The sequence below is a fragment of the Leptosomus discolor genome, chromosome 9, assembly GCF_034619465.1.
Source record: "Leptosomus discolor isolate bLepDis1 chromosome 9, bLepDis1.hap2, whole genome shotgun sequence".
Taxonomy (NCBI): domain Eukaryota; kingdom Metazoa; phylum Chordata; class Aves; order Leptosomiformes; family Leptosomidae; genus Leptosomus; species Leptosomus discolor.
This window is the reverse complement of record NC_141399.1, coordinates 25,742,073-25,769,439: the sequence shown is the minus strand read 5'-3', so window position 1 is coordinate 25,769,439 and position 27,367 is coordinate 25,742,073. Positions and strand designations below refer to the sequence as shown.

The following is a 27,367-nucleotide window of genomic DNA, read 5'->3' as shown; positions in this document are numbered from 1 at the left end:
GCCCTGCGTCTCCAGCCAGCGCTGAGCGGGTGAGATCAGATGCCAGGGGAGGGACTGCCAGGAGGGTATAAAAAGCTGCAGGACTGGGAGCAGCCCATAGTGACTGGGTGGCAGTGGGACGTGCTGGGAGAGGAAGAGGAGAGCGTTTGTTTGTCCATCCAACCACCAGGTGAGTGCTGCCTGCTCTGCTGCCTGGGCCCCGTCAGTGCTTTGGGGCACAGATTCTGCAGTTTTGTGAAACATCTGGGGACAAGGACATTGGAGCCAGACTGTGGCTGGAAGGAGGGTGGTTTGGGGCTGAAAGGGAAAAAATGTAGCCAGAAGGATTTCAGCACAGCTGAGCCAAAGTGCATGGATGGAGGGGTCGGGTAGCAGTATGGGAGAGCTTAGCCAAGCCAGGAGGTGTCTGAGTCCCCTCTCTAGAGCTTCGGAGATGCAGAGGAGGTGTTCAGCTCTTCTGTCCTCCACCTTTCATCACCTCATCCCCAGTTCCTGGGCTCTGGAGAGGGCTGAGCCCATGGCATTGCTCCGCTCCCTCTCCCTTCGCACCTTCTCTTGCTGCTGCCTAAGAAACCCTGCAGACGAGGGTGACAAGCTTCACATCCTGCAGCACCTGAGGGCATCAAAGATCCTGACTTTGAGACTAATACCTTGTTTTCCCATGGGGAAGAGGATCACCTCCTACCCCCATACCAATTTCTTCTTTCTCCCCAGCATCCATGAGGTTGCATAGAGGCAACTCTGCCCACGCACCCCTGGGGCTTAAAATCCTGCCTGGGCTTAAGCTCCGCTAATGTCAGAGCTGCCTAACTTTAAGAAGCTGAGCTCATCCCATCTAATCTCCCAACAAATCAGCTGGTGATCAGTGCAATATTCACGGTTTAATTCTGGATGCCAGGCTTGAGCAAGCAAAACACAGGCAGCACAGTCAGGCAGGGCTGGGCAGCCCCAGCTGGGCTCCCAGCATGAAGGCAGAGCTGCCAGCTCTGTCCTTCCAGAGCCGGCTCTGGCACTGCCGGCCAGGGATGGGGACGGAGGGGCTGTGGGTTGAGGCCATGCACCCCAAGATCCCCCTGCCCACGGGGTGGTTAAGCTGCCCTCAACCTTTCTATCTGTGGTTTCCTCGCTCTCCTGTGAGTGGCAGGACAAAATGACCCCATTCCTGCTCTTGGCCCACGACAGTCAATTTCCTGCAGACAAGAAAAATTCATAAAATTGTAACTCTGTAAGCCCTTTTGTTCATTTTCTTGCCTTTCCCAGCCTTGAATTCGCTCCCTTGGGAGTCACCTCTGCACTTCCTATTTTCTGATGCCTGCCTGACTGGGGCATCGCCTCCTCTTCACCACCTTTTTGGCCTGGGGCAAGGGGTTTGCTCAGCTCAGCTGGCCTGCTGGGTCTCCAGCCGCTACCATGTGCCTTGTGTGCTGCCCCGAAGCTGGGCAGCCCCAGCTGAACCCTGAGCATCTGAGCCCTGCAAAGGCAAAAGGCCCAGCAGAGCCATAGCCGTTCCCCACCACCTCGCTCATCGTTTCCATCTCTCCACGCAGATCCCTGCCTGTGTGGCCACTGACTTAAAATGGCAGACGGAGCAAAGTAAGTGTCTATCTTTCTTTTTTTATTATTATTTTTTAATTGGGATGGAGCAGGGCGCTGAAGGGCAGAGGGAGAAAGCAAGCCTCCCAGCCCTCCCCACCTGCTGCCCCTGCGTACAAGTACATGAGCTCACCATAGCAAGATGGAGCGAGCTGTCACAGGGCCAGCAAAGCACCTTCTCTTTTCTTCTGTGTGCTGGTGCTTTCTCACTTGCCCTTAAGACACAGCCAGCTAGTGCACCCCCTCCTCAATGGTCACATGTGAGCTCAGGAGCATGACATCCCCCAAGGGCAGCCAGATGGGGTGGGGTTGGCTCTGAATTTGCAGGACACCAAACTCCCCAAGGCCTGGACATCCCATGCACGCCCTGGTGTAGCTCTTGGACATGCACCACGCTTGCAGGGAAGCCCTCAGCTCCTTGCCCCACGGAGACGAATGGCCATCCCCTCCCTCCCTGCCCCAGGAGCGGGCTGTGCCTTGTCCAGCCTCATCCAGGGTGTTCCCAACCCCTCTGTCTGTGTTTCCTTCACAGGGTGTTCAAGAAGACCAGCCCCAATAGCAAAGTGAGTCCATGCATGCAGAGACGGGACCATGTGCCTCATCCCTGGGTGCAAGTCAGTCCAAGGTGCAGGCTGTGCCAAAGGGACACAGGCTGGGTTTCCTTTTCCTTTGAAATATGCTTAATTCCTGCTCTACCTGCCATGATGTCACTGCAGGGGTCACTCTTCAAAATAGAAAACAACAAAAAAACCCAAACATGTGAACCCTTAAAAGTGATGCCTGCTCTGATATGCTAACAGCAGGGTTCACAAGCCCCACAAAACAACCCAGGGCTTGAAAATTTTGGCCAATTCAATGGCAAACACTAACCTATTTCCTTCTTTCCTTTCACCATGTGCTGCCTCCAGCTGTCCATCTACCTGGGCAAGAGAGACTTTGTGGATCATGTGGAGTCGGTGGACTCTGTAGGTGAGTGGGGCTGTGCCTGCCATGGAGGGGGAAGCACGGGCAGCAAGCGGGCTGGGGAACTGGTCCCTGTGCTGGTGGCTGCTCACCTCTGCTTCCCACCAGAGCAAGAGGAGCAAGGGCAGCTCCGGTGGAGAAAACATCCCATTGTCCTGAAAATAACACTTACACAAAAATGGTCGGGAAAGGGACAAAGTCCCTTTGCAAATTGACCCGGCCACACTGCTGGTGGAGATGCTAGAGGAGGCATCACTGTCCCCATGACTGGCAGCTCCCCTCGGTCATCTTCCCAGCTGATGAGCAGATTATTTCAATTTGAAAAGCTCTGTGTTTTCACAAGGATCTTCCCGGGCACCCGAGCACACCCGCCCTTCTTCTTTGTTTGTTTGCAGATGGCGTCTGCCTGATCGACCCAGAATACCTAAAGGACAGAAAAGGTATTAATACAGAAAACCCCCTGTTATAAGGGGAAGGGATGGAAACCGGTGCAAAGCTCATCAGCAACCTGGGACCGTAGTCAGGTTAAAGCTGCAATGGGTTGTTTGCAGCTTATTGTAGCTCAGGGCCACAGCAGCTGGCCTGGAGGGGAAGGCTGCCTCTTCTCATCTCTTCTGCCTCGGGCACAGGGTCTGAAGCCTCCCGTGCCTCGCAGAAAGATGTGATGAACGTTGTCAACTTCATGTTTGAGGTCTGGGTCCTGACAACAGGGTCATATTTCTCCTGAAGAGTTATTAAAGCAGTTTTTCTTTCTTGCCTCTTTTCTCAACGCCTTTCCCTCCACTGGCCTTCCCTTTATCTCACCCTTTCCCTAACCCCACTCCTTCCTGTTTCCATCTGGCTTCAGTGTACGTGACACTGACATGCGCGTTTCGCTACGGCCGAGATGATCTCGATGTTATTGGGCTGACCTTCAGGAAGGACCTCTATGTCCTGACCACCCAGATCTTCCCGCCGGTGCCAGACCAGGCACCCAAAACCCTCACTCCTTTGCAGGAGAAGCTGCTGAAGAAGCTCGGGGAGAATGCCTACCCCTTCACCTTTGAGGTAGGGGCTTCTCAGCCCTTCCTGACCACACACCTCCACGGTGTGCACCAGGGCCCATCTCTGGGCACAGCCTTTATTTGCTTTTTTCTCTCTTTCCCTGTTCTGCCCAGATTGCCACCAACCTGCCCTGTTCGGTCACCCTCCAGCCAGGACCAGATGATGTGGGAAAGGTGAAATGCTGTCCCGGATCCGTGTCCCCCAGGCCCGTTCCCCCTGGCAGGGGGTTAAGTTACGGGGTGCCAAAAATGAGAGCTGCTTCTCTTTCATGGGGACGTGGCCCCCAGAGTCAGGGTTGGGGAGGAAGGATGGCTGAGGTTGGGACCAGGATCTCTGAGGATGCAGTGGAAGAAGGAGGGGAATGAACCTAAACCTCAAGCAGCTCTGAGACCCTCCTGCTTAGTGACCATACATGTCCCCCCAGGCCTGTGGCGTGGACTTCGAGGTCAAAGGATTTTGTGCTGAAAATCTGGAGGAGAAAATTCACAAGAGGTATTTGAAGGGGATCCTTTTCCTTCCCCATGGCCCTAAAAATAAACAAGCAGATGGTTTTGGGGTGGCCAGCTGGGGTCGGGCTGAGAACCTGCTGTCAGCCTGTGCCACACTTGAATCGGGTACTTTGCCCAAAGGAGGGGTAGTGGTCCCCATGCCAGAGCCCACCATCTCCTAAGAGCAGGCTGCAGCTTGCATCCTTTGGATAGAGACACTGAGATGTCCCTAAAGACAGATGATGTGTCCCCCTCGAAGGCTGTGTTGACACATCCCTGCTGGGGGGACTGCAGGTGACCACTTCTCATCCCACAGGAACTCGGTGCGCCTCATCATCCGCAAGATCCAGTTTGCACCCCTGAAGACGGGGCCAGCCCCAAAGTCGGAGACCACCCGGCAGTTCATGATGTCCGATAAGCCGCTGCACCTCGAAGCCTCCCTGGATAAGGAGGTCAGTACAGGCGCCGTACTCTGGCTCATGCCACCACGGGGACCAGGGATGCCCAATCACGTAACCAAGACTCTTCCCACTGCAGATCTACTATCACGGAGATCCCATCAATGTGACCGTGAACATCAACAACACTACCAATAAGATTGTGAAAAAAATTAAGCTCTCAGGTGAGGGGGGCAGAAGGGGCACATCCTGGCACCCACTGCATCCCAGTGTCCCCGTCGGAGTTGAGGACCACGCGCTCATGCCTCTGCCATGTCTCCAACACTGCTCCCTCTTGTCTCTCCTCAGTTGATCAGATCACAGATGTGGTCCTTTATTCACTGGATAAATACACGAAGACTGTGTGCAATGAGGAGATAAAGTAAGTAAAAAGGGGCTGGGGGTGGCATGGCATCATGGACAGAGGGAGGAAGAGAAAGGAGGAGGAGGAGGAGGAGGAGGAGGAGGAGGAGGAGGAGGAGGAGGAGGAGGAGGAGGAGGAGGAGGAGGAGGAGGAGGAGGAGGGGAGAGTGATGGGGAGAGGGGTGGGGAAGATGGTTTTTTACCAGGGTTAGAAGAACTGACACAGAGAAAGCAGAGGCGAGGGAAGGCTGTGGACACTGTGCCTCCCAGTGTTGCTTGGGAGGTCCCTGGGGAAGGCACTCAGCTGCACCCCCAGCTGCTTCCTCTCCTTGCTTTGTATCTCTGAAGCCAGCCAAAGCCTCTGCACCCCTGAGAACGAGGAGGGCTGCAGCAAAGGCGGGTGGTAGAAGAAAAAGAAGTGGTTGTATAAAGGAATGAAAGGAGGAAACAGCCCCAGGCAGCTGCATGGGGAGGGCAGGGCGGGGGCGTCAGGCTCTGTCTAGGTGCTTGGCGTGGTGCTGAGCATCCCCAGTGGGTGCTGAGAACCTGCCAGGCTGGTGCTGGCTCTGAGCTCTCCTCTCCCACCCCATCCAGTGAGATCGTGGCGGCCAACTCCACCTTCTCCAAAACGTACTCCATCACCCCCACGCTCTCAGCCAACCGTGAGAAGCGAGGCCTTGCTCTTGATGGCAAGCTCAAACACGAGGACACCAACCTGGCCTCCACCACCATGTAAGAGCTGAGTGGGTTCCCCCCGCTCCCCACCACAGCTGGACCCATGCCTTCCCCCGACTCAGACAGCTTCTCACTCCTTGGGATGCTCTGGGCTCCCACTAAGGATCCCACACACCTCCTGTACCTCAGCCCACCCCGTCCAGCTGGAAAACGTAGGGATTTTGTGACATGGCCTCAGACCCACCTCTTCACCTCGTAGAAGGGACGTAGCCTCCCAACCATCATCTGAAGCCCCTGTATCCCTCTGCAGAGCTACATCAGGTCTCGTCTCAGGAGTAAAACCCAGCTCAGGCAGCTCAAGTGGCCTCCAGAAACTGCTCCATGGCTTCAGCCAAGTGATTTGCCCTCCCCTCTCTTTTACTGCCATGTTGTGTTGCCCTCTCCTGCTAAATCCCAGTGTACCCCACATGAAACGGGGCACGGAGACAGCCCTGGGAGCTGCCGTGGGGGGAGCGGACAGGGTCTGTGAGCAGCACTGCCCGCCTCACTGATCTGCTCTGCCTTTCTCCTAGCCTGAGACCTGGCATGGACAAGGATGTGCTGGGTATCCTGGTGTCCTACAAAGTGAAGGTCAATCTGGTGGTGTCCCGAGGAGGGTGAGTCTCTGTGGATGCAGGGGGCAGGGACCATCCCCTTGGGTTGTGCTGTGGGATCTTGCACCACGGGGCAGTGATGGAGGGATTCATGCCACAGGACCCCTTGTCCCTGCCCTGCTCCCCTGGGCCACGGGTCAGTCAGGTGCTGGGCTGCTGACTCCCCCACCTCCATCCACATCGCCGCTTGCCCTTCACCCCTGTTATAAATCATCTTCTACCTTATTATCAAGCAAAGTCTAACAGCTCCCCTCCTCTGCCTTGACTGATTTCCATCCCTTCTCTCCCGCTGCTGCAGCATCCTGGGGGATCTCACTTCCAGGTAAGGGGGGAGCTGCCTGCGGGGCTGAGCATGGTGGAGTGCTGAGTGGGTTTATTGCAAGAAGTGCTTTTCCTTCCAGCGATGTCGGCGTTGAGCTGCCTGTCATCCTGATGCACCCGAAGCCTGCGGACGGTGAGTAGCGCCTGGGGCGATGCCAGAACACCAGGGAGGAGGAAGCAGTCCCTGTTCAGATGGGAACTGGTAGAATCACCACTGATGCAGGCAAAGGGCTCTGCTCTACTCCAGCAGCCCTGGCTCTGGGATGGGCAGGACTGCTCCGGCTGTGCAGCAGCCACGCTCTGTCCAGGACCAGCAGGGGAGCAGCTGGGTGCCACTCGGCTGCCACCCATCCCAACATCTCTCTTTCCAGAAAAATGCCTGAGCATTAAGAAGAGATGTTAGTTGAAATGTCTTTCTCTATTAACCTGCATGTGTGTCTCTCTCAATCCTTGCCTCCCTGTGTGTTGCTTATCAATGGACTACAGATAAGCCAAGGTAAAGAGATGTTTCCGTGTACCTCAAGCTAGTATTTCCTCTAACACATAAACCATACAGATCCATCGCAGATGGATGTGATGCCCCATTCCAGTTTGACATTACATCCTTGGATTAAATCATCCAGGCTTCAAAGTACCAAGCCTCTGTGTCACAGCGCACAGCATGACACCCTCCATGGTGGCACAGGCAGCAGGAGTGCTGTCACAGGCTAGGAGGATTCAAAGGCTGGGCTGAGCACGTGTTCTGCAAATTTCCAGGGCTTGTTTTACAACTCCCCTTGCTGCAAACACAGCAGACTCTCCTGTTGCAAGCCCAGACCTCGCCTTGTCCCTCGGAAGCAGCCAGCAGCACTCTGTCTCCCAATCACAAGTGCCACTGCTGGACATAACGTTCCCGACAGCCTTGGTCCCCATCTGCCCCGGGCTGAGGTCCCTTGGCTGCTAGAAGCAGTGCCAGTCACAGCCCTGTGCCCCTGCATGCTCCCTAGTGCCAGAGCCTTCTTCTCCCACCACGTGAGCTTATTACAGCTGAAGCCACAGCTGGGGTTGCTTCCCACTGCGAAGCTGCAGCATGCCAAACCCACTCCTGGCAGCCGTGCCCGGCAGCTACGGCCGTCAACCAGCCCCGCAGCTGGCCCAGGCTTGCAAAGCCCCAAAAGGCTGGTTTTGTGTCTGGTTACACCCTGCAATGGGACACGAGTGCTGGGATTTGGAGCCTGGAAACTTGGGCTGCAACTGCAAGGCTTTCACACCAAAGCCTATCGGTTTCACAGCTCAGTGAGGGTATTTAAAATTCCAGAGGAAGAAATCTCTTGGCCTGTCCCCACCATTGCTCCCTGTAGGTTTTGCCAAGTCATTTCACATTCACAAGCTTTTGGACTTGCTTTTGCTGACTCTTTTTTTCCATTTTCTTCCACCACTTTTCATTTCGCGGCTCTCCCTTGATGTCATCTGCTGCTCGCCTTTTGCAAGGAGGTAACTAATCCCTTTGTCTCCAATTTCTTTTCCTTCCCTTTTTCCCTTTGGCAATGCAAATTATTGACTTTAAAAAAAGCTGAAAAAGCTGCAGGCAAGAGCCTAGCTTCTCCACGCACGCACACTCTCAGCTGAGCCAGCAATCCATCCTGAATTTGTGTGCTTGGGTCAGGCCGTGGCTCACAGTGACCTGACTGCTCTGTGGGGTGATGGGGCTGGGGTGGGCACCAGCAGGATTTGTGCACTGTCCCCTCCTAGGAGCGCAGTTTGGGTATCAGCAGGGATTTCGCCCTCTTCACTGCGGTGCATGCTGGGCTGCCTTCCCTGGGCTCACCACACTCTGCTCTCCCTTCCAGCGAGGAAGACATTGTCATCGAGGAATTCGCTCGCCAAAATCTCAAGGGGGAGAAAGACGATGAAGATGAGAAGGAGGAGGCTGACAAAGAGGAAAGCTAACCTGCTGCCTGCTCGCACAGCCAGCCACCGGTCTCACACACCCCGGGTTGGGACGTAGATGCCCATAGCATGTCCCCTGCTGCGCCACCCGCGGTGCAGGCACCCCAGCCCTCGACGCACAGTGCAATGTGTTCCTCTAGGCACACCCTGCTCCCCCCTCGGGCTCCTTGCACCTGATCCCAAGCCCCTGGTTGCAGGAGGCAGCTGGTACCGCCACGCTGGAAAGCCCAACAGTGTGCGGGATGGTTCTCCTTGCACCCATGGGTGTCAGGGAGCCCGGGTGACCGCCGTCGCCAGCGTGTTTGTCGTTTGCCTGCGTTTATTCAATAATACTCTGCGACACCATTACAAATAAACCCGCCCCGGTGGCCCAGTGCAGGCTCCGTGTTGTCATGTCCCACCCTGGGGCCGTGGGAGAGCTCGAAGCGGGCAGCCGGTGCCGGCACCCCAGCCCGGCAGGGCGAGGTGCTGGGGAACTCGGCGGCGGCCGCTCCCTGATGCGCCCCCCCGCCCCCATCCCCGGTACAGGCCGCAGTGGCGGCCTCCACCGGAAAGCGGCCCGGTGTCCACGGCAACCGCCCGCCCCGGGGATGGGTGGGGTGGAGTGACGTTGGGCTGACGGCGGCGGAAGTGACGCGCGGCGGGCGGGGTGGCGGTGGAAGCGTACGTTCGGTCGGTCTCTCCTTCTCCTCAGTCACGGCTCCGGCTCGCCCTCCCCGCGCCGCCATGTCCGCCCCCAGCAGCGGCGGCGAGTTCGGGAACCCGCTGAGGAAGTTCAAGCTCGTCTTCCTGGGCGAGCAGAGCGGTGAGCGGGGCGGGGAGCCGCTGAGGGCCCCGGGCGGGCACCCGTGAGGGCCTGGCGGGGGAGGACGAACCGCTAAGGGCCTTTCTCCGCGCGGGGGGGGAGGCGGTGATGGTGGGGGGGGGCGTCGGCCAGAGGGAGGGGCGGCCTCACCGCCGCGGTCCGGCCTTAGGCCTTGACTGGAGGGAGGCGCGGGCCTGGCGAGCGGCCGGGTCCCTATTTCAACCGGGGGCGGGCCGGGCCGGGCTGGGCTGGGCCGGGCCGGGCCGGGCCTCTCCTCTCCTGCTGGGGCTGGCCCCCGGCCGTGCTGCGGGGAGGAGCGGGGCTGGCCGGGCCTTGCTGGCGTCGCGGGGGAGTGTGGCGGCTCTGCCGGTGCTGCTCCGCCCCGTGTGTTGTGTGTCTGGCCGCGTCCACACCGAGTGCGCGGCGTATGCAGGAGAGAGGATGTATAGCGTGGCTGCGGCCTCCCTTACAGCTTCATTTTTTTGTTTTGCCTAGAAGTTACCTCCCTTTTGTACCCCTTCCCTCGTAATATATGGATGAGTTGTATCCTTTTTTTCTTGAAATCGCGGTGTTCTTTGCTGTATTACTGTCTTCAAATCTCCTACCGCTTTCTTCCTCCTTGGTCCCAGAACTGTAGGTCTTGGAGGAATTTCCAGAAGTTGTCTAATCCTCCCGCCTTGGTGTTGCTGCTGATAGACATTTGTCTAACCTGATTTTAACCCTCCCCAGTGTTCACAATTTCACAACCTTTCTAGGCAGTTTATTCGTTTTCCCTCTCCCATCCGTGTCCTTTGAATTTTTCTTGGCTTTCTCCAGCTTCCTGAGAGAGAATTGGAGATATCTTTGGTTCCTGGTTCTTGTCAGTTCTGCACTTTGTCTTTTGGAGATACTTGGAGACATAAATTTAAAGTTTTTAAGCAAGCCCACAAAGTTCACTCTGTATCTAAAATCTTGTTATGAAGAAAGGTTGTAAGTCTTGAATGTTGCTTTTCTACCCAGCCAGAGGCAGCTAAACAGTGTTTGGGACATCACCATGGCTTGTTTATGCATGTAAGATCTAGACTTGGTGATTACATAAGTAGCAAAATAGGAGTAACAAAGCAGATCTATTGCTCGCTTAAAGCAAAGAGATAATTCTTTGTCATGTGCATCACAGCGTCCTTAATTTGAGGACCAAGTTTTCGCCATGATCAGTTTTTGACCTACTGAGGTTGGTTTGGCTTAATGTACTTCCATCATTTTGAGAATTAATTTCTTAGCTGGTTATTTTGCAGGAGAGTATAGCTGGGAATGGCCTTAGATTGTCAGCTTCGTTCTGACAGTCATCACTGCCAGCGTGCCACTCCCAAAGCAGTGGTTGTTTTTTTCCACTGCTGCTTGAAAGTAATTTTTCTCTTCTTTTGTAGTTGGGAAGACCTCTCTGATCACCAGGTTTATGTATGACAGCTTTGACAATACTTACCAGGTATGTGGTAGTAGGTTTGTGGTTTGAGGGGTTTTTTTAATATATATGGGTAAATGTGTTCCCCACTATGAAAATGTGTGCCTATGAGAACTGTGAGGGCCAAGCACATTTTTCCAGGAGATGTCAGTTCAATATCATGTGTAAGGTTGTAATGCACCTTGAAATGGAGATGAGGCTTCATGGTTAAGCCAAGGCATCTAGTATAATGTCAGGAAATAGTGTACCAAAAAGAAGCAAGGTTTAGATCCTGTCTGAGTATGTGAGAAGCCTTGAGGAAAACAGGGAGAAACATTGGTTTATGGGGTTGGCTAACAGAGAGGATGGTGGTTTGGATGCATGACAATGGATGTGGAAGTCTCAGGAAGCGGAGAGAATGACTAAGATCTGAACATGCTTTTGATAGTTCTTGGTCTCTAGCATCTTTAGAGGCTTTCCATTTAAATAGTCATAGTTGAATCTGGAGTGTATAGACAGATCTGCAAGAAGTCAATGTGGTATATTCTCTCAATTTTTTTTATTGTTAGTGGTTTTTTAACTAAAAGGCTATAGATAGAAAAAGCTGGGGAAGGCTTTCCAGGGGGAGAGTAGGGTAGGGATGAAGAGGCTGCAGATGAAAAGCTGAGGATGTGCAAGAGGCCTGAAGATTTTGGGAAGAGTTAGTTGCATCAAAAGCACTTAGTGGTATTTCAAGGGGATACCAACTGTCTTTAAAGAAGATGAGACTAGGGTGTTATCTTTTAATTCAGGCTAGAAAGAGTTACTGGTTTATTTAAATTGGAAAAGAAAGAGAAGATTGGTTTTTTTGAGGACAAGTCATTCGCTGGAATTGGATCCTCTTGTACTTTCTGTGTTTCTTTTCCTGACTTTTGTAAGGTGCTGGCATGAATTTATCTACTTATTGTAGTTGTTATAAACTGTGTCCTGGCTGCAGAAAATAGGACTCCCAGAAATAAGTACTCACTACAGAAACTGGCCATTGTGGTCTCTTGTGATGTTAAACAGCTCACATTGTGATGGAGACCTTCCAGAACACCTTATGCTGCTGGTGTTTAAGATGGGAGATAATCTGTCTAAAATACTAACATCAGTAACCTGTTTCCCAGGGTTATGATTGGTCCGGACACCTGCTTAATGTAAGTGCCTGTGAGTGCATCTGACTTAGTAAATTACTTTACATGTCTTTGTTCCGGAATCGCTGTATGGCAATGGAAGCGCGAGTGGAAGGAGTCTTGCAGAAAGAGCTTCCTGGGAAATGAAGCTTCTGAATGTCATTGGAAAGGAAGCACATTCTGAAATGGAAAGCCCTGCGTAAACATTGCTTTTTAGCTTTCAGTGCAGTCGCCCACAATTTATATATGTGATTTGCTCCACCTTTTGGATATTTCTAAGATAATTCTTACCAGACTGAATTGCAGTAGACTAGGAGATGCCAGTTCAGATATGGTCTGGGTTAAGAATGCATGAATGTCTGAGGCTAAAACCGAGACTTGGATGTTCTCGCACAGTTGAGAAGTGTTGAAGAATGGTGCGAAATGAAGATGGTGCGGATAACCAGATTGCTTTGTTTGTATCAAATGTATTGAAGGCAAATGACTTCAAGAGCTTAATTATAAGCGTGCGAACACTTCTAGAGTTTGTATAGAAAGCTCTGATTTACAGATGCTGGAAGGCAAGTTGCATTTACTAATGCTTTTCTTCTTTTTAGGCGACCATTGGAATTGATTTCCTGTCAAAAACGATGTATCTTGAAGATCGCACGGTAAGTGAGGCATCTGTGTGATAGCATGGCAACGGCAGTCAGGGGAGCAGCAGTTGCTGTGCGTGCTGTTCTGCCTGGCCGTTCCTCCAGTGGCTGCTGAAATCCCCCAGCAGCCTTCAAGGGACAGTCTTTGTTAAATCAAAACACTGACGCACTCTCCTGTTTCTGATACTTGGTAGTAGCTGGTACCTCTAGAATGAAGTCAAAATCTTTCATGCAAAACAGGGGCAAGCTAATGTCCATATCCCGGGTAATGGGCTGTCTGCTGCATATACCTCAGGTGCAGTTTGGTCCCAGAATTTGTAGCTCTGCCTCTGGGATTGTCAGTATAAATGGGTCTGAGCAGACCCCAGGCAGTTCCAAGTCTTGAAGTCATTCACGATTACCAGTGGTGGCATAGTTCCTCCTTATAGAAAGGCTCCTTTTGTAACAAAGTTCTGATGTGCTGTTAATAAAGCAGTTTTGGATTTAGCTTGCACGAGATTCCTTTTTGCATAAAGATGTCCCACACATCACTCTCCTGTCTTTCAGTATTTGTCTTTTCATTAGTTGATGTTTTGCTAGTACTTGCGTTTTGGCTAGCTTTACTACTGGCTGAGAAGTGTGAAACTGTTGCGGGGAGGAAGGGGCCGGTGGTGCGGTGGAAGGTCTTTGTGTTGCTTTGGGTCTGTTGCTTCTGAAGAAGTCTCAGCCCAGTGTGTGTGGTGAGTTTCTTGAGTGCTTCTTTGCCATCTTACCAGTGATTCACTGTTAGAAAAGACCTGGCTTAATCTTTGTTCAGGAGAGACTACTTGGATAACATTCTTCAATGGTACTGACAGTGGCAGAAGAAGAAAAAGATCCTGCTTGATGCCTGTGAAAGCAAGTTGGAGTGCCTGTTTGCTGTTTTCAGCAAGGTAGTCTTGATGTCTTGTGGTTGTGTAGGTCAGGATGTCATTCACCTGCTGGCCTGCTATCCAGAAAATACCATTTTCTTCCCAATCTTGGATATACTGTTAGCTTTCCTGATTATGTAAGTCGTCCACAGAGCCCATAAAGCCTGTTTAAATAACAGAGGGTTGTTGAATGCAGATAAGAGGAGGGAGAAATACAAGCACACAAGCTGGGAAAATTCAGGCGTTGAAATAATTTCTCAGATATGGCTAATGCTGTATTTTGCAATAGGCTTTGACTACTGGGCTTGAAATGAAGAATGCTAAGCCTCCAGCTGTGGCATATGCTTTGTCCTTATACTAAATAATATATCCTGAAATTATACCTGTGCTAGATCACTCAGCTCTAAATATGGCCTGGGTAGCACATACTAGCCAGCAAAAGGGACAAATACGGAGTTTGGTTCCTCAAAACCATCTCCAGCAGCCTCCCACAGAGGGTGGCTGTGAGTCTGCCATTTCCAGCATGTTGCCAGTGCATTGGGACCTGTGGCATTAAGTGAACTGGGCCCACGGGAAGCTGCATCCTCCATTGTAACTGTCAGGGTGCCAGTTTCCATGTTACAGCTACATCCTCATTCTTGAAAGACTGAGTAGTGTTTCCTTCTGCGTCCCAATACCTTCCCAGACTTGTTGAATTTAAGTGCAAGCTAAGCCAGTCTAGAGGGTGTTTGCTGTTCTGATGGGTACCCCACTACTATGGTTCCCCACATCAGGCTTTCCAGGGGGCTGATGGGCAGCGGGGCGATGTGTCCTTACGGTTAGGAGTGGCTGCACCTAGCTGGCTGTAGGCTGCGGTCTGCTTGTGTGGCCTTTATAGCCAGAGTCCTGACGTGGCAGGATGCACTGAGGTATGTATGCTTACTTCACTTATTAACAGATGGTGTGAGAAGGTATTTTCTAGGGATATCTTGGTTTTATGGTTAAAGGGAAGAACATGTTCGTATGTGCGAGTTACCAATGGGTCTGTGGAGGGAGGGTGGCTTCTCAGGCGTGCTAGGCAGAGGTTGCTGTGAGCATGCAGTTAGAAGTGTTGTTGGCTCTTTTCACATTTCTGTTCCATTTTAACTTTCTTTTTATGCATTATTTTTGCCTTGCATTTTTTTATTTTTATTTTTATTTCACTTGAGTTTTGGTTTTGTTTTCCATTTTCCTGCTCTTCCTTCTTTCCCTACACTTCTCCATTTCCCAGATCAGGCTGCAGCTGTGGGATACAGCCGGCCAGGAGAGGTTCTGCAGCCTCATTCCCAGCTACATCCGTGACTCTGCTGTGGCTGTCATTGTCTTTGACATTACAAGTAGGTATTGAGCCGGAGTGTCTGCAGGGACCTTGCTTTTAACATGTCTCTTAAGCGTTGGAAGTGGTGGTGGTATCTGAAAAGAGCTGAGATAGGCCATCGGCCCCAGGACCATAGGTGTTTCGTGGGCAGAGGGGACATAGCTGAGCATCTCTTCCCCCCAGCCGATGGTAACTCCATCCCATAATGCTGGTGAACTGGAAAACTGTAGTCTGCTCAAATGATGGAAGCGGTACACAGAGGACTGGCAGGTAGGTGAACGGGGATTGTGACTTCTCGTGTGTCTGTGCTGATTGGAATGAAAGGTGATTGGTAGCCTTTGGAAAGCTTTATACTTTTTCTGGTTTGGATTTGTTTGGTTTTTTTAAACCTCAGAACGCGATCTTTTGTCCTTTCTGGGTAACTAGAGAGGTAACAGAAGCAACAACTTCAGATGCCAAAGCATCTGTCAGAGTAGGTAAAACAGTACAGCACCCATTTAAATAAAAGCTACGTAGTGACTTACAAGGAGTCAAGACTTCCATTTCATTGAAGCAGAGAGCTGGCGATTCGTATGTGTAATGAGAGCTTTTGCAAGACAAGAGCTGTAACTACCGTAATTTCTAAAGAACAAACAAGCTTAGACAGAAATTCTCTGTAACTTGGCATGAATGTTTTAGTATAAGATAAGAAGATAAGAATACAATTATTTCTTTATAACTCCTTGTTATCAATTCCACTTGATCTGGCTTTTTCAGTTACAGTATCAGCATAAATATCTAGATAGGATTTATAGCAGTGAGCCAACAACCATTTGGACAAAGTCCAGGTAAGGAAGGTAGCACAGATGAAGAAGCTCTGGCCTGCTTTATTCTGTCACAAACTCTAGATTATAGTGAGGCTTTACGAAGTAGGGGTTTATTTTGCTTTGGTTAACTGAAGTGCTTAAAAATTAATAGACTTCTGTTGTGATTTATCTTGCATATTGAGGGCAAATAATTACATGGTCTTTCCCCAGTCCTGTAGCTTAAGCAGTTGACTCTGGGAGGATTTCTGGTTTGGTGCCAACTAATGTAAAACTGAAGTCATCTGTTTGGCGTTTGAGGAGTGCTAAGGTGTGCATGTGATGACTTTTGCTGGGAAAACATCTACGTGAGGCAGTGTGGCAGGCTGCATAAGTTGGCATCTTTTCTCCTCACTGTTGTGACAGGTACAGGATGCTGTTTATCCAGGCAGGTAGAAAAATCTTGCCAGTCTAGGCTGTTCTTAATGGCTTCCAGACATGTCAAAATAATTAAGTAATAGCTTATCTTATCATGCCTTGGTAATGGTCTGATCTTTTCGGATAATTTCGGGGTTTTTTCTTGTTAGTGCTCGTTTTACTGTTCTTAGTGATTGAGAGGCATTTAGTTTTCTTGTGTTATTGAAGAAACATGCTTGTGTACTTCTGAGGGCATGATGATGGTGCGCGTTAGTGCAGTTAGGTAAACACAGTTTCCTTTACCGCTCTGGAAAGCTATATATTTGCATTGTCTTTAGTGGTAACTGTATTTGGGAACCTCAGTCTCTTGTCAGTTAATGCTGGCTGCGGTAGTGTAAAATAGGGACAGTCCCATAGGATATACTTAAGTACCAGCCAAGATACTCGTAACTAGTAGAGAAAAACTGTTAGCTAGCATGTGGGGAGCTGAGAAGGAAAAGAGAAATTGCTTATTTAATCTGCTGGGCATCTTGAAGTGCAAAGTGGCTTGTGGAGAGATCTGTGGTGAAAGTCCATGCTGCAACTCTGGCCCCTTTCTGAACAAGTTACCTTGTTTCTAAGAGAGGTCAGGTTAACTCTTCGTTGAGGACCTTTCATCTTTCCAGACTGGTAGGGTCATTAGCATGCTGTCGTGTTTGAGTGGGTTATTTATATTTACTCTTCCCCTCCAAAATGGGTGCACACAAACTTTGACTTCTAGAAACAAGAAGCCACAGAAATACTGCAGCTGACTTTCTCAGGTCACTTCAGGGGTGCCTGCACAGTACCTGCACATGAGCTGGTATTCCCTCGAATAGTGTTACCCTTCACAACAAGATTACTGGGACCAGTTCTTCGCCAGTTCTGTGGTCCTTCCTCTAGTTGCCTTTTTGACTGAGTCTGAAGGTTGGAGCGTTTAAATCGCCACCTTGGGAGACTTCTGGGTGAATAGTCTGGTGTAGCAGCAATGTCTTGGGGACTATGTGGAAGCTTGTTGTGAAGTCCAGAAGCAAGAGCCAGAAACTGTCATTATCAATCTGATCTTCGCTGTAGTATTGTCCAGGTGCTTGGAGTTTGTCACCCTGAGCTTCCTGGGGTAATGAAGGGCCCTGATTTCTGCTACTGTAATCAAGGCTGCCTTCAAAATGAAGCACGAGCCAATTGTTTTAACTGTAAGCCCTAATCTTCCTTAAGTCCCAGGGCGTCAGATCTACGTACCGTGATACAGATACGATGTTGTTTTGCATCTGCTTGTGGCAAGAGACGTTGGCAGGCATGTGCTCTGTCTAGCTTCTATTTCTCTTCTAAACAAGCCAATTATGGGTCCTTCTGAAACTGCTTTCTCCCTTGTACCCAGTCTCCTGCAAGCTGCGTTATTAACCGCTGCTCTGTGCATAACAGCTGCTCTCCCTCATTGCTGAAGGTGCAGCTTTGTGAGCACACTTAACCAATTCATGTACTTAAGCTGGGAACCAGTTTCTGCCCTCCTGTGAAACTTGTGCCCGTTGAGAATGCCAGCAGCAATCTTGTTTTCTGGCAGTGTAGCACTACTTGTACAGCTAGCTCTGTGGGGTAATGACTTGGAAGGAAACAGTATCGCTCCCGGTTGTGAAAAGCTTTTGTTCAGCATTCACTGTGATAGTCGGCATGTTTTGACCATACACATTTCAAATAGGCAAGTCCCAGACCTTAGAGCTATCATATATAATGCGTCAATTTGTGTTTGGGGGTAGTTCTGGAGATCAAACTCTACCTCTCTAGCATTTGTGCTTGTTTCTGACTCTTGTGCTTATCTGAAAGAGAGAACCTGATGCCCTGTGTGTCACGTGAAGCCTACAGCATGTAACATTTGTGTTTCTTCTGGAACTTATTGCCTTAATCTTGCATGAAAATCCCCATTGCCATTTCTGGATGCTTGATGCTGGAGAATGGATGTTGTTTTACTACGTGGTGTCTGGGCTGAGGGAACTACATGTCTGTCATGTGGGAATTGCCCAAAAAGCTTTGATCTGAGGTGCTCTAAGCTAAGTGTCCTGTGGAGACCCCATACGTAATCCTGGGTAGACCAGGAAGACCAGCTCTATATTACTCATTAGCTACTGCTATCAGCAGTGGGGTAGTAGCCATAACCTAGAGCTCTTTGGGAACAGCAGAATCTCTAGACAAGCAAAGGAGATAATTAAAGCACATTATCTACAAACAGTCAGAAAAGCGAAATTCTGTGGGGTTGGATATGTGGGGTAAGATTACAGGGTCAACCTCAGCTTCTCAGACTGAGCTACAGGCAGTTAATTCTAGAAATGGCTTTTTCTCTAAAGGACAGTTTCCTCCTTTCTTTTCTCTCTCTCTGTCTCTTTCTCTGTCTCTGTCTCTCTCTCTCTCTCTCTCTCTCTCTGTGTCTCTCTCTCTCTCTCTCTCTCTCTCTCTCTCTCTCTCTCTCTCTCTCTCTCTGCTCTCCCTGGCCTGGTACCAGCAGGTTCGGCTGCAGCTTTGGGACACAGCAGGCCAGGAGCGGTTCCGCAGTCTCATTCCCAGCTACATCCGTGACTCCACCATTGCTGTGGTAGTCTATGACATTACAAGTGAGTGATGCTTTGCTGTCTTGTTATTTGAAATATTATGTGTAAGCAGAACGAGTAAGTTACAACCAGAAGTTCTGCAAAAAGATGATTAACATTAGAAATGTGTTTTCCCCACCCTGTTTTTCTGTCTGAGAGGAAAACAATTTATGGGTCATTTATATGTGGTGTGGGGAGATTTGGAGAAGCACCAGAGTACAAGCATAGCATCCTCCCTCTGAAAAAGTTTTATCCTCAGCACTGCCATCTGATTCTTCCCTACAGACTTGAATTCTTTCCAGCAAACCTCCAAGTGGATCGATGATGTTCGGACAGAGAGAGGAAGTGATGTCATCATCATGTTGGTGGGGAACAAAACTGACCTGGCAGACAAGAGGTAATGGCGGGGAGCTGGTGGCTTTGCTGCCCTGACCAGTAGAAGCAAGGAACAGTCTGGCTAGTCTGTCTCCAAAACAATTGTTGATTTTGAAACGAAGCATAAATTGCTTGTCATGAAATTCAGATTCATGGTTTCAGCATATGCAAAATTAATGCCTTTTGCTAGTCTACAAATAGTTTTGGTTAAAACAAACCCACCTAAAAAAATTCCTTTTACTTAAATTAAATATCTCTATACCATGGTTCTCAAGAGTGTTTTGTCTGTTCTTTCTCTTCATGATGAGATAAAGCCAAACATATGTCTTGCAAAAGCAAGGCAATCTGCCTTTTTTCAATAATCCTAGTTACATGACTCTTTCTGCATGTGCAACTGTAAGTTCATAGTAAAGTTTGTCCTTGTTACAAGATGCAGCATGAGCTTTTATAGGATCAATCTAAAACATTTCCCTCTGAGCGTAAATTTCATGTCATACATAACACAAACTGTGATGCTGTGGATGTGTGAGAGGAAACCGGATTAGCAAAAGCAGACTTACCCAAGAGACATAAAAAGTTAATTAGTCTTAAAAATCACACAAACTTAATGTTTTGGGAAATGTCAGAAAGCATTTGCTTTTAAAACTCTTAATCCCACTTAAAACACCACTTCAAGTAACAGGTTCTTAGAAGACCCCAGGCTTGCGCTTTTGCGTTTCTGTTTTGAATTCTTCCCTTGATTGTTGTTAGCAAAAGTTTTGCTTAATGTTTTTCAGAGATTTTCATTCTTTATGAAGACATCAGAAACTGTAGATAAGGAAAGATGTTTATTTTAATGGTCAGTGTCAGTAGTAGCTGGCAAAGGAAGGATGGAGTAAGCCATTCATTTCCTTAAAGTATCAGTACTTTAAACTGAGACATCTTCACATACACCAGGTACTCTCAATTGTGTGCTTTGTACGTCGTAGGACATAGGAAGTATTGAAATGATGGGGAATTTTTATCTGATACAAAAGAAAGCATCTCAGGCAGAACTGGGAAACACCTGGATCTCACAGCGAAATGAGGTCTTACAAAATCAAACCCTTATCCTTTGGCTGTTGACAAGACACTTCTGATTAAAAGAAAACAGTTTGAAAAGCCTTACAGGTGAAACATTAGTGTTGTCTCAGAAAAATTTTGCACTATTATCTGAACTGCCCGCTTACTTGGTTTCTTGGGCTGATGGGCCTAATAGGGATCTGACTGTTTCAGTGTTGGATGCTGTCATGTTTTAAATCCTAAACCTTGCTTTGCTCGCTCCTGCGGCGTACGCATTGCTTCAGAATGTGTTGAGATGGGGTTTTTCCCTTGTGGTTTTGTTGTTGTCCAAATGTTTGCATGAGACAATACCTAGCATCCCTGGCTGCACAGACTGCTGTCGGGAGATGTGGTTTGCCCTTTGGCCCTGTATGAATCAGGCTGTTAAGTTTTTAGTTTGCCGTGCCTAGCAGGAAAGGCACAGATGGTTCTAATACCAGCAAGTGGTTTGAGTCAGTGGGGAACAGGACGAAATTAGGCTCCAGCTGGGTGCTGCGTGGGCTTTGTCCTGATGGTTCTTACAGAAGTGTGTTCTGTGTCCTACACACAGACCACCTCAGTCTTGACAACTATTAGGCTTTACCCATTTCCAGTGGGAGGCACATTCTAGGTGTCCTATGTCTTGCACTTTGGAAATGCTGGGAAAACTTGGTGCTCAGAGCTTCAGAAATACGATGCAAATGTGTATAGCAGATTTGAATTAAGAATTCCAGGTGGCAAGACCTCAGGTCAGTCTGGCCTCTGAAATCGGCTTACAAAAGCAATGGAGTAAAATCCAAGATGTTCTGCTTGAGCCGGCTGTGGATCTTGACCATTTAGTATCGCTTATGCCCTCCTGGGAGCTAGAAATAACTACAGCTCCCTAAGTGAAAAACCTGACGTTTAGATTTGAGGCTTTCTAATTTCTATCAAAATCCAATGTCATGTGAAACTGGAAAACCCAATGGGATAATTTCAGCCTTGGATTATTTCCTGGCAGTACGTAAGTGGAGTGTGTGTGCAGGACAGCTGGCCCAGCACTGCCATAAGAATTAGAAATACCAGAAAAATTGTTTGAAACATAGCTGCAGATGAAGCTCGTGTAGCAGTAGAAATTCTTATTTTAGAAGCTTAATGTAAGAGACAGTAGTTCTGGTCTAGGCTAGAATTTGGAATTCTGGTGTATATCCAGGTATCGGTAAAAGAAAGCTGCCTTGCTTTTCTTTTGAAAGGAAGTTAGATTGGTGTTAGGCTGAAATACTGGGCCTTCTAAGGCTGGACAAAGCCACAGTATCAGTCTGAGCTTGGTCACATTTTTCAAACTAGACTACAGCGTATGAGAAGCCGTTCATCCTATGGTAAAAAACAAGTGATAATGCATGTTAAGTTCTGAGGCCAAAAAGCTGAACCAAAAATAGCACTGTTCTTGTTTGGTGCGGCCTGTTAAGATTTTCTTTCCTGTTAATGTTGCTTCAGTTGATGGTTGTTTTTTTCCTGCAGTTTTCTTTTTATTGTTTTTGGACTATTTTTCTTTAGATTGGTTTTTCTTTTCTGTGATTTGTTCTCATTGCTGTAGACAGGTTTCTATAGAGGAGGGTGAGAGAAAAGCCCAAGAACTGAATATGATGTATATTGAAAACAGTGCTAAAGCAGGATATAATGTGAAACAGGTATGTACAGGGTATTGATCAGAGATGCCATTGCAGGTGCTTGCTCGCAGGCAGCAGCCTAGCACATGCTGTTGCACTGCGCTTGCTGCTGGAGCCTTTCTGAAATCTTTCTGTAACCTCACGGAGTTCCCTTCTGTTGTCTTCTGGGAAACTGCTTTTTCTATCAGGTGCAGCACATGGGGATTCTTCCTTCCCTTGAGGGTGCTGCAAATGAGGCTCAAATGTACTGCACAACCTTCATCCTGTGCTGATCATCCACTGTTAATAGTCATAAGTCCAGGTGTTTCCTGAGTAACTTGTTTCATTCTTAGGTGGAGGACCTGGGGGTCTTAAAGACCAGGAGGTCCTGAGGTCTCCGTTGGACTACACACTGTAAGGGGTGGTGAAGCAGCCCTCCACTGCGGAGCATCTCAGTCACAGACATCTCTAACTCTGCCTGTCTGTTCTTCCTTTCTCTCTTCTTGCTTCTGTTTGCATCTTTGTCCAGGCAAATCACTACAGAAGAAGGTGAACAGAGAGCCAAAGAGCTGAATGTGATGTTTATTGAGACCAGTGCAAAGACTGGATACAATGTGAAACAGGTAGATTGATGTTCTGTTCTAAAGAGAGGAAACCTGTACTTTACTGCTCTGTATGTGTATGCCTCTGCTTGGGGTTCATGTTCCAGCAGATAGTTGCTTGTATTGTTTAATGTCAACCCCTGAAATGCTTCTTGCCCGGTGATCGCTGCTGTGGCTTTATCTAGTGGAAGCTCCTTTCCTGTCAGGTCAATGATTCCCTGTTAAAGCTAAGCAAAGTTACCTTGAAAGGAAGGAGAATCTAAAACCAGAATGTGCTGAGGGGTAGGACTGGCACGGTTTTGTGCAGCCAGTCAAACGGAATTTTGTACATTCCTTTTGCTTTTGCTAACAGTGCACTGTTTCCTAAAATTAGTGTTGACCTCAGTCAGGATAATTGCTTATGCTGGTGCACTAGAATAGAAGTTCCTGCTTCTGTTTGCAAGCTGCAGAGGAAAATCTTAGAATAGTTGAGGTTGGAAGGGATCTCTGGAGATCGTCTAGTCCAACCTTTGTGCTCAGAGCAGGCTGCCCAGAACTGACTCCAGCTGAGTTTTGAGTATCTCAAAGGACAGACTCAATCTCTCCAGGCAACCTGTCACAGCATTTGACTATCTGTACAGTAAAAAACACTTCATGCTTTTTTCTTGTGTTTGAATAGAATTTGTTATATTTCAGTTTGTGCCCATTGCCTCTTGCTCTAAGCTTGTGATTCCACTCTCCACTAGTTCAGGAATCGTTCTGAAATGTGACAGAACTTGGGGAGTAAGGCAGCTGTAAGGTCCAGGGGTCTGCTCTTAGTGTCAGCTGGGAAGCATACCAGTTTCCTAAGCAGCTGGTGTGCAGCAGAGCCTCACAAGGGGATTAGGAGACTTTGGGTTTGGGTTTTTTTGGCTATTATGTGTTGAATCCACTTTAGTCTTTGGTTCTGACTTAATATTACTTTGTTTGCCTAGCAGGTGCTTGCAGTGAGAACTTCTGTGGCTAAAGGGATGCTAACTGCAGCACCTTGCTGGTACCTCAGTGGCTTGATTTGCCAAGTAACACAATTTGGAGGTGTGGATGAGAAGCCCCTGCCAAGCTGCTGTGAGAAAAATCATCATTAGCTGATGATGCTTCTAGTTCTTTATGCAGCACTTTTCACCAGACTGCCCAGCAGTGTCTGTATTTTGTTAGCTACTGTGGTAATGTCAGCAGGAGGAGCTTTAAACATTGACTTGAAAAATTCTGCAAAACCATTTTCTGTTTTTTATGGGGATATGATAGTCCTTCCCAGCTCTAGCACATCCATAACACCTTAAATGCAGCTCACTTGAGCCAGCTGTTCTGCTCAGAAATGGCTGTTTCGCAGCAGGACTGAACTGAGAGGATGGGCTGTAAAACCTCAGTTATTCCATAGACTTCTTAAACCTTCGCTCCTTGCAAGGCAGCTTAACAGAAGCCTAGAGTTGTGCACTGTGATGTTGCTGTGTGTGAAAGCAGCTGGGGCTGGAAATGGTAGATGACATGCTTACTGAGTGCAGGAGGGAGTTCTATGCGTCCCAGGAAGAACTGTTACTAATTAATTCCATGTTCTGTTCAAGTAGAAACAGAAATAAAAGTGCCTGTTTTATAGGCATTGAATAACCTCACTAATAAAACCTGTTAAATTTCTTAGCTAAAATCTCATGGCATGTGTTGGTCATTGCTTTGCTTGCTGAAGTACCTACATAACAAGTTTGTACGATTTGGATTCTTTAAGATCTGCTGTAAATCAATGTTTTTTAACATGCATTGTTTTTTCTGACAAGCCTTCAGCTTTTCTATTGCTTCTTTTTAGCTTTTCCGTCGTGTGGCTGCTGCCTTACCTGGGATGGACAGCACACCAGAGAAGAGCAAAGAAGACAGTATCCTTGCTTTCTCATCAGTAACTTTGCCTGTTCTCATAGAGTTTGACAATTAGTGTTTGTTAGGTTGGGCGTACTGACTTTTTGGCATGTTGTGGGGATGGACCTTGCTGCGGTTTTGCAGAGATACGGCTGAAACAGGCAGCGTAGTGTGGTGCTTACCTGCAGGCGTAAACTGAGGACCCAGACTGTGGTGTGTATGTAAATGTGCGCAACTGCTTCTAACACCAAGCGCAACTTTTGCTTTCTGCACTTACGCTTAAGATGAAATGTGCATAGTTTAAAAATACCATAATACTTTCCTGTCTTTGCACAGGGCTGTCTTGTGTGCAGACCTGTCCAATCAGGCTCTATCCTCTAAATGGTCTTGACGTACCGAGACCACTGGTTTTGCGGTTAATCCTGTTCAGGAGGATATGCTCTGCTCTGCTAAAACACCTGCCCTTACCAGGAAGGGACAGCTAGCAACCTTTTCAGATACTGATCCCTTCTGCTGTTTTTTCCTTCTTGTTTTTCCTTAACTTGTCTCCTGCAGTGATTGACATCAAACTAGAGAAACCTCCTGAGCAGCCAGTAACGGAGAGTGGGTGCTCCTGCTAACAGGCCTGTTCTGTAGCAGCACATTCCCCAACCGGCCAGTCTCACTGAAGAACATCACCGCTCATTGGCTAGGCAACCCTACTTTGGGGGCTGAAAAAACAATTTACTAAGCGAGCGAACTCCCTGTTTACTGGTGGGGAGCAGCCCTGGCCGCCCCTTTTACTGCATGGTATGAGCCCCGAGTGCAGAATGAGTGTCCTGTCTTCTATTTTATTTTTTTATGTTGTTGCACTTTGGCACTGTGGTGCCCTTTACACACTCTCTCTCTCTTTCTCCCCCCCCCCCCTTCTCCCCCTCTTCCCCACCTTGAGCCTGTCTGCTCAGATATATCTTGTGAATGCAATGGAAAAGCCACCAAGTTAGGGATGGCAAAAATAAAGCTTGGGGGTGGGCTTTCCACCTTCCTTACCGCCTCGCATCTTAACTAGTTCCATGTCCACTCCAGCCCTGTCCTTGTCCTGCATCCCCACTTCCTCTGTTGAAAGGCTGCTCCTTTTAAACCAGTCAGTTGGACTTGGCCTTGCCTTTTTGGACAATACAGGTTATCTGTTTCTAGGCTTTTGCTTCCTGCAGGGCACACACGATACTAGCTGCTCAGTATCTCCTTTCTGTGGATAATCTTGGTTAACTCTTGCTCATGACTTCTGAGTTTTGCCCCTCGTGTCACACACAGCACTAGAAACCCCCAGACTCTGATAGCTTTGGCTTTGTTGCTCCTGTTTGTGTAGCAGAGACACCCCACAGACCGTTCTCCTCAGTTGGAGTATCTTCCCATCCAGATGATGTTGGTGCTCGGTGAGTGTTGGCTGTCAGATGTGGGGAAGGAAGAGGGTACAGAGGCTTTCTTTGCACCATGAGGCTGGGTGGGGAGAGATCCTCAGGGTGGTTTGTAGAGACCTGGGTCCTGTCTGTCAGCAGCAAAAGCAAACCCAAAATCCCTCACTACAGGAGCAGTACCTGCCCTGGGAGTCATGGATGGTCTTCAGGCTCCTTTCCTAGTCTCTGTTCTCCTGTTCCACATAGACTGGGAGCCGCTTCATGCGGAGCAGGAGAGCTACAGCAGATGGAAGGGCAGTGATAGCTGTTCTCTCATACCTAGGTTGCTGCTTGATGAAATCATACATAGCTCCTGCCTTTTGTAGTAGACTTCTGGGGGATGGGGCTAGTAGTAGCCATTTAACTTTTAGGGTTGTTTTAAGCTGCAGCATTGTCAAAGCTGAGGTGAACAGCAGCAGGGATTTATTGTCAGACCTGGCCAGAGGAACAGAGGATTGTATGCTGCTGAAGTGAATTTTGGTGTCACTTCTTGACCTTGGAGGTTGGGAAGTACATGCTCTTGCCCCTGCCCCTGGTTTCTAATTACATTAATGGAGCTTTTCAGAGAGTTTTACTGGGAGTTTTTCATCCATCTGTCCTAACCAGAAGTCTGTAGGTTTGTTGACATCAAGGGGAATAAAACAGTTGGGTGGCTGTGAGCCACTTGCTGATCTTTTCATCGCCCAGCCTATGTCATGCTGACGGGGGATGCTAGCGGGCAGGAGAGTGACTTGACCACGGTGTGACAGGTGGGAACAATGGCATTTAGTGGTTTTGACGCTCCCCTAGCAGGATGCCTGTCGGTCACTGACACAGCATGCGCACTTTGAAGCCTGTGGACTGTTGCAGGAGGGGAAGGGGCAGCCTCGGACCTGGAGCTGGCAGTCCCCACCTCAGTCGGCTTACTGGTGGCAAGTGACCTTGCTGCTAGTGACTGACCATTGTTCCCCAGAGCCTTGTCCCTTCCCCTCCAGGTGAGCTGGCCTGCAGGAGGAAGCTGGGTTGTGGTTTACCATTTCACTCTGGAGTGTCCTTTCCCCGCCCCCCACCCTGCCCTCCAGTTACCCACAGTCCCAGACCTGTCAGGAAGCTCAGCCCCCTCCTCTGTACATACCCCTGTTGTGTGGGAATTGCTGATGTTTGTCGGTGTGTCTGTGTCTGCCGTAGAACAGGTTTTGCTGTCCCCTTCTCACAGGCAGGTGTGCACTGCTCTGCTGTGGTGTTGTTCTGAGTCACAGACCTCGGGGGAGGGAGGGGGGAGACCCTAAGTAATGGGCGGGGGGGGTAACTAGTGAAATAAAATAGTTCACTTCCCACTGTCTTCTCTATGGATGTGTATAATATTGAGTGTGTGTCTGGCCCTGCTGTCTCCTAGCTGTTAGCAAGTAAGTGTGACTATTACTATGAGTATGGACTGTCTGACCACAGCCGTGTATCACACTAAATAAAGTTATTTCACCAACACCCTCGCTGTCCTGCTGCCAGAGAGGGGCTTTGGGCTTCTGCTGTGTGCTTTAACCACTCTGTCCTGCCTAGGGTACGGTGGAAGAAGGATGAGCTTACCGGCTGTAAGCCTAGCTTTGGGAGTGCAGCTGGGAGAGACAGGCTTTAAACTGGCCCAGGGGGGAGTGTGGTCCAGGAGGGGATGTGGCAGGCGTGGGTGGCAGTGCTGGGGGGATGGTCTGTGGGCCTGGGGGTGGGCTTGGCCCTGGGAGGGTCATCCCAAGGAGTTAAATAGCCCTTGTGCCTTTCTCTGTAGTGAGGCCTCAGCCCCTTGTAAGAGCTGTAGGGTACGTTTCTCAGGGGTAATGGGCTGTGTCCTAACACAGCACAACTTGTTCTGGGGCTGTTACTGTTGTTCCAAAAGGTCAAGTTACCTGTGGTATCTCTGCCAGACTGCTT

General features: G+C 49.0%; 2 protein-coding genes across 7 annotated transcripts; both read left to right on the top strand.

Moving 5' to 3' along the window:
* Positions 1-1,576: 1,576 nt before the first annotated feature.
* On the top strand, positions 1,577-8,466 carry ARR3 (arrestin 3). Its single transcript, XM_086469735.1, has 17 exons — positions 1,577-1,593; positions 2,126-2,156; positions 2,502-2,562; positions 2,952-2,996; positions 3,404-3,603; positions 3,714-3,773; positions 4,025-4,092; positions 4,405-4,540; positions 4,626-4,710; positions 4,835-4,907; positions 5,483-5,620; positions 6,136-6,219; positions 6,515-6,538; positions 6,618-6,670; positions 7,024-7,033; positions 8,008-8,010; positions 8,367-8,466. The coding sequence occupies exons 1-17, from the start codon at positions 1,577-1,579 to the stop codon at positions 8,464-8,466; spliced, it is 1,188 nt and encodes a 395-aa protein (XP_086325861.1).
* Positions 8,467-9,133: 667 nt separating this feature from the next.
* Positions 9,134-24,926, top strand: RAB41 (RAB41, member RAS oncogene family). 6 transcript variants are annotated; one of them, XM_086470490.1, is made up of 9 exons: positions 9,134-9,271; positions 10,678-10,736; positions 11,840-11,869; positions 12,442-12,495; positions 18,421-18,526; positions 18,788-18,899; positions 22,094-22,187; positions 23,983-24,049; positions 24,585-24,926. In XM_086470490.1, the coding sequence occupies exons 1-9, from the start codon at positions 9,193-9,195 to the stop codon at positions 24,647-24,649; spliced, it is 666 nt and encodes a 221-aa protein (XP_086326616.1). In that variant the 5' UTR covers positions 9,134-9,192; the 3' UTR covers positions 24,650-24,926. The 6 variants fall into 6 exon arrangements, with proteins under 6 accessions (XP_086326616.1, XP_086326617.1, XP_086326619.1 ...); XM_086470491.1 differs by lacking the exon at positions 11,840-11,869; XM_086470493.1 differs by lacking the exons at positions 11,840-11,869; positions 22,094-22,187 and adding an exon at positions 21,513-21,606.
* Positions 24,927-27,367: the final 2,441 nt, after the last annotated feature.

Coding starts and splice junctions, on each gene's coding strand:
- ARR3 (XM_086469735.1), top strand. Junction 2,157..2,501: donor AGACCAGCCCCAATAGCAAA/GTGAGTCCATGC, acceptor TGCTGCCTCCAG/CTGTCCATCTACCTGGGCAA. Junction 3,774..4,024: donor GACCAGATGATGTGGGAAAG/GTGAAATGCTGT, acceptor ATGTCCCCCCAG/GCCTGTGGCGTGGACTTCGA.
- RAB41 (XM_086470490.1), top strand. CDS start 9,193: ATGTCCGCCCCCAGCAGCGGCGGCGAGTTCGGGAACCCGCTGAGGAAG. Junction 9,272..10,677: donor CTTCCTGGGCGAGCAGAGCG/GTGAGCGGGGCG, acceptor CTTCTTTTGTAG/TTGGGAAGACCTCTCTGATC. Junction 18,527..18,787: donor GGTAGTCTATGACATTACAA/GTGAGTGATGCT, acceptor TCTTCCCTACAG/ACTTGAATTCTTTCCAGCAA.